The 10,192-nt window shown below is 40.5% G+C and overlaps 1 protein-coding gene and 1 pseudogene across 1 annotated transcript in view; both read left to right on the top strand.

Annotated features, from left to right (window-relative positions):
* Positions 1–2,161, top strand: part of LOC125484227 (cytochrome P450 4B1-like) — a 30,185-nt gene extending 28,024 nt beyond the window's left edge. Inside the window, exon 7 of the mRNA XM_048602083.1 lies at positions 2,077–2,161. Within this exon, the coding sequence (XP_048458040.1) occupies positions 2,077–2,161 (85 nt within the window). The remainder of the gene's footprint in view (positions 1–2,076) is intronic.
* Positions 2,162–5,536: 3,375 nt separating this feature from the next.
* LOC109914365 lies at positions 5,537–6,197 on the top strand (annotated as a pseudogene).
* Positions 6,198–10,192: the final 3,995 nt, after the last annotated feature.

Here is a 10,192-nt window from a genome sequence, read left to right as displayed (position 1 = left end):
TTATTCTCCTGACCTTCAATGAGGCTGCCTATGCTTGAGAGCTATGAGCCCTCTGCACAAGAAGAACTTACCAACCGTCCACAAAAGAATGGTGAATGCAAAATGGCCAAAGAGAGGCCTACCCTTTTGAAAGTTTACGCCACTGCCTTTGCTGCAAGAAATAAACAGGCTAGTTACGCTTTCTGGTCTCAACACTGAAGTCCTGAAGTCCACAGGAAAATCCAACCTCTTAGCTTTGCAAGAAATGTGCTAAATGTAAAGCTCAAAAAATCAGACCAATGCATAAGTTATATTGGGCAATGAAGACATTGATTGAGGACTGTACAACTGCAGAGTAATAGCAGAATTATTAATTACATTTGGTATTCAAATAAAGAAAATATTGGAACTGCACCTGTGTTCTGATCCAGAACTTTTAGGTAAATCTCTTAAGCACTTGCCCCTGTTACATAAGTTAATGGGAAAAAGAACCTCAAAATAGAGACTACGTAAGGAAAACAAACAAATGAAAGCATGTCTCTGAGCTGACGTCGGTATTGATCCTTCATAATGAAATTGCTTTGTGGTGAACAGCTTTGGAATGTTTTCAAAATTTGCAAATGGAAGTAATAACCTGATGGACTATTTTTGGAAGGTTAGATTACATTATACAACTATAATGGTTAATTTTGATTTACTTTGCTATATAAATAGCTGGAGTAATTATTAAAAAAAACATTGTCAATCTATTTTGTGCTTTTGATACTGGAAGAAGGTGCAAAAGTGCAATACACGCAAAGATCTAATTGGATTTGTTTGTGATGCCACTAATGGCACCAAGGTACAGTTCAGTGTGACACTTTGAGAATAGTCACTTGGATGATGCACTGAAGGAAGTTGACATCAGTGATGCTGAAAAAGAGTACCTCTGGAACACAATATCTAACAAACTGGAAGGCCAGGGATGAATTAGGACCAAGGGCATGGTAATTAACTTCAGGGAAGAAAACCCACCAGCCAGTGTGCCATTCCTCATTCAGATCTAGCTATCCCCGTTAAGAGGTGCCTGCACTGAAGAAAGCAAGATTGGAAAATAATTCCTGTTGTCACATTTCCTCACCACATAAATTCACTTCAGAAAAGTTACTTGGCTGAGATATCTAAGAACTGGTGGGATCCTTTCCCAACATTGGATACCTGAGGGAAGAAGAATTGGTCTTTTGGACTTCTGTAATAGGTCCAAAATCTAGCAGCCTGTGCTCTTAAACTAACTTGTCATCACTCTTTGAGGACAATAGACCAGGCTGGATTTGACTCCAGAAGCTATCCAGCAAATCATTGGTACTGTGTTAACACTCAAAAACGAAGCAAAGCACAGCTAAATACAAACACAAGTGTCACACTGGATTCAAAACATTTACTGTTTCACTCTCTACAGATACTGCCAAAGCTGCTGAGTTTCTCCAGCACTTTATTTGTTTTATACACCAAACGTGGCAGTGAATTTAGGTTAAAACAGGACATGTTCCTGCTTCATGCTTATAAAGCGGAATAATGATATTTTGCATTCTCCTCAGATTACTCACCAATGTCAATTATTCTTGTTTTATAACAAATGCAGTCAGTTTGGCATTTTGTTTTTAAAAAAACACGGGCTCAACAGAAAGAACTACCCAAACACATATCACCGCGGCCACTTCGTATTTATTCAGTGCTGCTCAGTAACAAAAAGACACTGAAATGTATAAGGTAGTATGAGTATTGACCTCCAGTACTGTGTAAAGTAGTATATGAGTACTGACCTCCAGTACGTGACCAAATAACCAGTGGGCAGGCGGTCCCGGGAACAGTTTCATTGCTGTCATCATCTCCCATCTTCTACGGAACAGTTTCACTGTTTTGAGCAGGAAAGACACTAAACAAAACACAGCGATCAAATGGAATAGCCGACAGAGTTCCACAGGGAAGCACAGCGACTTCAGCGCTTCTACAATGGCCATTTGGTACAGGCTGAAGAGAGAATCCACCACAGAGACTTAAGCTCTCCAGATCTTATCGTGCGACTGTCATTATACCGTATTTGACTTTGTCTTGTAGCCGCGCCCCAACGTCAATAAATCCGACACTCCGCTGTACGTGTTCTCTCTTAAAGCTGGATTCCTGCTTTGCGATTTCCAACTAAACTCAGCCCACCCACCTCCCATCTGATTATTGTTTTAGTATCGCTGCGCTTTTGCAACACCAAGAGTCAAAATTAATTGTAGCCTACAAGGTGAAAAGAGGTTAGAAAGTGAATACTTGCACCAGAGCACAGAACTATTTTAGTCCCCAGTCTAAAGTCATTGGGCTCACAATACTGAGCTAAATACCAGGCCAGGATCTCAGAGTTGGTCGTGGCCGGACAGAGGATATTTTGGAAGAATAGATTCTGTACTTTCCTCGCGTCCCCCAACTTCACTGTTTTCATAAACATGAAACGAGTAATCCAGCCAATGGGGACACACTGTAATAAAGATAGCTATCTAACTGTCAGTTTTGACTTATCGTAGTCACATGTACCTAAGTACAGTGAAAAGCTTAGTTTTGGGAGCAGTACAGGCAGATTATAGCAAACATACAGATCATTGGGTGCTCAGATAGAGCGAGGCATACAAGGTTACAGCTACACAGGAGGTTCACAAAACAAGATCAACATCAGTAAGATCAACACTATGTGAAGCTAGAGATATCCAATGAGCAGTCTAATAACAGCAGGGAAGAAGCAGTTCTTGAACCTGTTGGTGTCTGTGTTCAAGCTTCTGTATCTTCTGCCCGATGGAAGAGATTGGAAGAGAGAATTACCGGGTGGGATGGGTCTTTGATGCTGTTGGCAACCTTTCTGCAGCAACAAGAAGTGTAAATAGAGGCCATGGATGGCAGGTTGGCTTCTGTGATGGTCTGGGCTGTGCACACCACCTTCTGTAGTTTCTTACCATTCTGGGCATGTACCAAGCCATTATGCACCCAGATGGAATGCTTTCAGTAGTAAAAAAAATCATAGATCATAGAAGCCCTACAGTGTAGAAACAGGCCATTCAGCCCAACAAGTCCAAATCACCTCTTTGAAGAGCATCCCCCCAGACCCATTTCCCCTACCCCTGATTTTCCCATGTCTAACCCACCTAACCTAAACATCCCTGGGCACTATGGGCAATTTAGCACAGGCAATCCACCTAGCCTGCACATCTTTGGACTGTGGGAGGAAACTGGAGCACCTGGAGGAAGCCCACACAGACACAGGGAGAATGTGCAGACAGCATAAAGACAGTTGTCTGAGGTTGGAATTGAACCCAGGTCCCTGGCACTGTGAGGCAGCAATGCTAACCACTGTGCCACCCCAGGAAATAGCGACGAGAGTGGGACTTGACCCCATGCATGCAGAGCACAATGGATTGGCAAGCCATTGCCTTAACCTCTTGGCCAACTCATCATAGTGCATCTGTAAAAGTTGGTGAGGGTCCTTATGGACTTGCGAAATTTCCTGAGCTGTCAGAGGAAGAAGCGGTGTTGTTGTGCCTTCTTGACCATCACATCTACATGGGAAGTCCAGGAGTTGTTGGTTATCGTCACTTCTAGGAACTTGACACTCTTAACCCTCTCAACTTCAGCTCTGTTGATATAGATAGGGCCATGTCCTCCTCCTTGCTTCCTGAAGTCAATGATCTGCTTTTTGATTTGTCGACATTGAGAGAGAGGTTGTTATCATTTACAGATGGAGGAGAAATTTAATAGTAGAGTACAAGATTATGACAGATGTGTATAAGGTAGACAACAAAAAAGCTGATTCTAGCTGATTGTACAAGGACCAGGGACCACACCTGTGTTTCAATATTTACTAGTAATTATTGTTTCATTTTAACCATCCAATCCTCAATTTACGTTGATCACTTGACAGTGTCAATTTGATAGCTGCTCCAAAGTGGTGAATTTGGAGAAGCTCTGTGAACTATTAGAAGATAAATTAGTTTTTCTACAAGCTTATAAAGTAAAAGGTAAAGTCACCATAGTCCCAAATGGGCTGCTGTCTAATTAGACAGAGATGACTGGTGGTGGTTTAAACTAAAGGTCATCACAGCTCAGGCAAGGGGAGGGATTGAGAAGGAGTGTCCTTCATGTAACCTCAGCTGGTGCAGGAATTGAACCCATGCTGTTGACCTCACTCTGCATCACAAATTAGCTGTCCAGCCAACTTAGCTTAAAAATTAGCTACTGGATAAATTTAGTATCTACAAACAGAAAATAAAGTTAATGTTTTGAGTCCAGTTAGCTTAATTCACAACTAATGGTAGCCAGAAAAGGGTGGTATTTATGCTGATAATGGGAGAGGGGTGCGACTGGGGAGAGGAGTGAGCAGATAGGTGGAACGGAACCCAGAGTGAAAGCAAGGTGGAGGTGGAAAGCAAGTTGTAAAGAGGGGAAAAGAAAAGAGTCTACACAAGGTTATGAATAGCATAAGTGAGCAACCAAAAAAAAAAGTGTATAATGTGGATAAATATGAATTTGTCCACTTCAGCTGAAAGTATAGAAAAGCAGAACATGATTGAAATAGAGAGACTGCAGAATGTTGCAGTACAAAGGGTTCTGGCTATTCTCAGACATGAATAACTAAATATTTACAATTCAGGTGCAGTAAGTAAATATTTATTTACTTTTGAAATTATTAATTCAGCTTTCTGAAATTTGCTTACTGTCTGCCAAGTGGGAGAATTGAACTCCATCATCCTCCCCCTCCCAATCCATAAAGTTTGGATGAGCCTGATTTAGTAAAATTAAGATGATCCTAACGTAAGATGTAAGATTCTGAGATGACTTGACTGATTGGATGCTGAAAGAATGGATCCCCTCAAAATGGATCTGGAGCGACAGTTGAAATATATGGGATTTGCCATATAAGGAGTTGATGAGACGTTTCTTCTCCAAGGGTTAGTGGTCTTTGGAATTCTCCTCCCCAGTGAGCAGTGGAGACTGAAATTGAACATTTTCAAGGCCGTGTTTAATTTTTTGATTTATAAGGGAATTGAAAGTTATGGGAGGCATACAGGAAACATGGAGTGAGGCCATAATTAGATCAGCATGATCTCATTGAATGGAGGAGCAGATTCAAAGGTTAAATGGCCTACCCCTATAGTTATTTCTGATGGTCTTATTTTATAGGCTTTCAGCCATAATTTTATTTTTTTAAGTGCCATTCATGGATCAAAGCTTATGAGTTAGCACGTAAGTTTGTATGGCATTTAATTGGTGATGCTTAACTCTTTCTTGTTCAATTATAGTATTAATATTAAGAGCACAAATGTGTAAAATGTATGCTGCATGTATATTAATAAAGAGAAGTTGATGTGCAAACATTCAGAATGCATATATAAGACTGAAAATCCACATCCTGGAACTTGGACTTTATTTGTTTAGAAGCAAAGCTGCATTGTTGATCTAATAACCAAGGCAATCACCATCACACTTCGTGTGGTTCACACCTGGGCAAAAGTGGTGCTGCTAATTTGACGTTGAGACTGCTGATATGGTGGTGATACTGTGTTATTGAGACATCCGTGGGTTGGCACAGTCAATCTGCTTGCTTATGGAATTTACTGGAACAGCATATGAGAGAAGTTCTATTCATGTGGAGCTCCTCCAAATTACAACAAAACTTGCTGGTTTGATGTGAAGCCAAAGCTTGGACTGCATTTCCCAAACCTCCCATACTTAATTGATGGGAATGTTAAAATTACCCACAGCAATGCTATAACGCATTACATTGCAAGGAAACAGAAGATCAAGGGTGAGACCGAAGATGAAAAGATCCATGTTGACATGTTGGAGAATCAGGCGATGGATTTCTACATGGGCTTTGTCCCATGTATAGTTCCTGGATCTTAAACATCTGAAGGCTGATTATCTGAAAGGCCTTTCAAAACACATTGAAGCAGTTATCTGACTTTCTGGGGGAAAACAGTGTTGGTTTGCAGGTGACAGGGTGACTTTTGTGGATTTTGTAACATATGCACTCTTTGATAAACATCATATTTTTGAACCCTAGTGTTTGGATGAGTTTCAAAGCCTGAAGGATTTTCTTGCTCATTTTGAGGCTTTAGGGAAGACTGCAACATTATATGAAATCTGACCGCTTCACAAAAGGGCTATTCAATAATAAGCTAGGAAAATGGAGCAACAAGAAATAATGAAGAAATTTGACATTGCTCAGGCTGTTGAAACACATCTGTGCAAAGGTTTTTTTTTGAAAACTTTCATAAATTTTCAAATGAATTACATAAAAACAAGCTCTGGGGTTCAAATGTTTCCATCCTCTTTGTTTTGTGCCATCTGATGGCAGTTTATGGAATTACATCAAAGATTTCTAAATTCTCTATCACCACAGCAACGTAATAGTCAATAAACAATAAACGAATACATTCAGCAGCAAAGTGAATCAAACATTAGCAAAGGATCAGACTAACTAATGTAATTAGATACTCATCTTACTATGTATATCAGATCAGATGATTCTGACAGGCATGCTGAGTTTCTCCAGCAATTTCTGTCTTTGTTTCAAATCATAGGCTGGTTTCTATGACCAGTGTGGAAGGAATCCATTCAGCCCATCAAGCCCACGCAAGCTTTTTAATAGAAATAACCCGGTAAATGCTTTACTTTGGAATGTTTAACTATCAATCCAGAATTTCATTGCAATGCAAGCAACAACAGCAATTTAGAAAAGGGGTTGCTGAAGGCATGAGTTTGTATTCTGCAGCATATGTCACCGAAATAACATTCTGAGATTTGATAGTTGCACAGATCAGCTTTTGGCATTTTTGGAACTTAGCGTTCTTTCGTTCAGTTAAGTGAAACCTATCCGCTGTTCAACCTCACACAAATACAATGATAGGAATTGTTAAAGTTAAGAAATGCATTCACACAGGAATAAAGGAACTGCAACCAGTCAGATATATGCAGGAAAGATCCTTTTAGAGAATAAATAGTGCTTTTAAGTTGCAGATAACAGATTATTTGGTACAAATTACTTTGGGGCAAATACTTAATAAATATACACACAACCATTATTTTGAGAAATCAACAATTAATTTTAATTTTGAAAATTACTTTTAGGAATTGGCATTAATTGTAAATGAATCAATTGTTGGAGAAATGGATCAAAATAAATAAACTTTCTTGAATAACAAGAAATACTATTTCATGTGACCTGGCACACCTTGGTTTGGAAATGGCACGAACAGGAAGGCAGTTAACACATAGATGCCATGGCCAGGAACACAGGAGAGCTGAGGACCAAAAGGACAACAATATGAAGTGGAGCTGAAAGGTGGATGGTGACCTTATAGAGGTTTATAAAATCGTGAGAGCCGTGGATAGGGTGAGTAGCCAAGGGTAGGGGACCCCAAAACTGAAAGGCAGAGGTTTAAGGTGAGAGGGGAAAGATTCCAAAAGGGATCTGAGGGCAACTTTTTCACACAGAGGGCGGTGCGTGTATGGAATGAACTGCTAGAGGAAGTGGTGGAGGCTGGTACAATTACAACATTTAAAAGGCATCTGCACGTGTACATAAATAGGAAGGGTTTAGAGGGATATGGCCAAATGCTGGCAAATGGGACTAGATCAGTTTGGCACAGACGAGTTGGACTGAAGAGCCTATTTCCATGCTGTATAACTCTATGACTCTATAAATCTAACTGCGCCCGTTTTTCAAATTGAATTCAAATCCTCATTGTCCTTTTGTTGACTAGGAACACACTGCCTTTTAGCAATGCTTCTGAATTTTAATATTCTGTTTTGGAGTCAACTTATTTCCTGGCATTAAATAATACAGCCTTCTTTTCGGTTTATGATTTATCTATTTATCTTTTGTTGCCTGTCTCTGTTGCACCTAACATGATTCTACAGTTCCTAACTATCTACTAATAGCTCAAGCCAATGGGCATTCTTCTATATGCATATTTAAGATATTTGACTGCAGTCAAATATCTTGAGTCATACTTGTTTCAGTCCTCACCTGTCTTTTCCAGACAGTGTCATTATTTATCAATCAAGAGTAGGAACACTGGATGGCTTTTCCTCTTCTTAGTTTAGGGAAATTAAAAATAATCAGGACTAAGATAACCTTGGCCACACTTTTCCATTTGAAGGAAAATAACTTTTGGATCAATGTCCTGACATTGCTGGTTTTTTTTGGCTCCAATTTCAACCTGAGGCTATATTTGATGGTCCAATTTCAAAGCAAACTTTTTACACTTACTATATTCTGAGGAACTGTCATTTTTAATGTACAGAATTGATTTGATGTCTCTTAGCTTTCTTAGTGCTCCCTCCCAACAATCAGTGCCTTGTCTTTTAGTGGCAAATCACTTCATTCAGAACTTACAGGCTTACAGCAAGATGGTGGAGGAGTAGGGCTTCAGACCCCAGGGTTCATCTGCTCCATTCTTTTTTCTTTTCGTTTCTTTTCTTGCTTTTTCTTTTTCTCTTTAATTTTCCCTTTTGTTTTTGTTACCTCTGGTTGAAGAGCTCGGTCGTGGCGACAGCATCGGCAGTGAGTGAGCCCAGTGCAGACTCAAGTAGGCCCGGCGTGGATTCATGGTGGCAGTGTCAGAGGCGGGTTTGGGTTTCCCAGCAGCTTCTGCATTGATAAGGTGGTCCTAGCACCGATTCATGGCTGCTGCGGCGGACGTGAGTTTGGGTCCAGAACAAAACCTGGCAGCATTGGCGGCAGCTGCCTCAGTGAGGTGGGCCTGATGCTGACACATGGTGGTAGTGGAGTCAAGTTTGGGCCAGTGCTATACCTGGCGGCGTTGGTGGCGTCCACATTGGCGAAGTCCAGCTAGGATTCATAGTGGCAAGGGTGTCAGAGGAGAAAAGATGGCACCAAAGACTGGTGATTTTCATTCCAGGGATGGTGGTGTGGTAAGGGGAACTCATGCCCGGTTACTAGGCCCATGGCAGAGCACTTAACAAGGACTGTAAAGTTGAAAATTTTTCTTTATTTTTCCCTCTTCTGCCTTTACGTTCTATGATTTGGTTTATATTTCTGTGCTTTAAGACGGCCCTGGAGAGTGGTGACACTATACAACACTTTTCACTGTCAAATAACTCAGACAGAAAGCCAAACAACTTGTTATTATTGCTGCACTGAACAGTCAAGGGCTGTGGACATATTGTTTTATGGGTTTATGTCATGTCAATATCACACTGACATCCTGCGGCAGCAGTTTACACAGCAAACAAACTGCATCTGCTTCAACTAAACACCATGCATGAAAGTCTAAGAGGAACAGTCTTCTGTGGAGTGAAGATGGACTACAGTCAGTCAGTGGATGCCACCACTCTCATCGTCCAGTCCCAGTCCAGGATGTTGACCAGAATCAGGCAAGCATTTATTGTGATAAGGTGAAGGACACATGTCTTTCAGGGATTGGGTCACAGTCAGTCCTATAGGTCAACTGCAACTGGGGATTACAGTTGAGTCAATTGGAGAGCTGTGTAGACATCAGTTGGGGCTGGCCCATGCTCAGTTGTCCTAGGGATCTGGGCAGCAAGCATCAAGCATCAAGATGGGTTGTCAGGACAGTCTGTACAGTGTTGGAGAAAGTGGGAAACTCAAGTGTAGGGATTTTGGATTCAGGGGCACAGAGGGGATAATGACTGTGAAGTGTGGCAATTCCAAATATAAGAGTGGGATTTACTAAAGCATGGGAGGGTATGGAGTACTGAATGAAGGGGGTCGGGAAGTGTTATGTACCAGACCAAAAACAGAGAACACCAACTCTCACCACTCTCTGCCTTTGAGGTCAATAACCTTAAATCCAAACTGGAATTAGAAATTTTTATCCTGATAAGAGCCTCCAGTTTGTTATGTTCCAGACCAAACCCCCTCAAAATATATTAAGAAAATAGCCTAGACCCTAACTTTTTTCTCAATTTAGAGGTAATGTAAGGCATTGTGTTCCAGTTGCAATTTGATTGGTCAAACTACTCGACTTTAAGCAAAACACAGTTTATTTTTAGATTACAGTTAAAATACCAACCAAATAAAAATAAAAATAAAAATATTGTCATAACTGTAACTCCATCAAAATCCTTAACAAAATAAATATATAATTAACTCTACTAATTAACTGTTCCAATATAGTAACATCCCATAAACACACCCTTGACAAAGGCAGAT

Source organism: Rhincodon typus, chromosome 10 (assembly GCF_021869965.1).
Source record: "Rhincodon typus isolate 14 chromosome 10, sRhiTyp1.1, whole genome shotgun sequence".
In the NCBI taxonomy this organism is placed as follows: Eukaryota; Metazoa; Chordata; class Chondrichthyes; order Orectolobiformes; family Rhincodontidae; genus Rhincodon; species Rhincodon typus.
The sequence above is the reverse complement of the archived record's forward strand: the minus strand, read 5'-3'. Positions and strand labels throughout refer to the sequence as shown.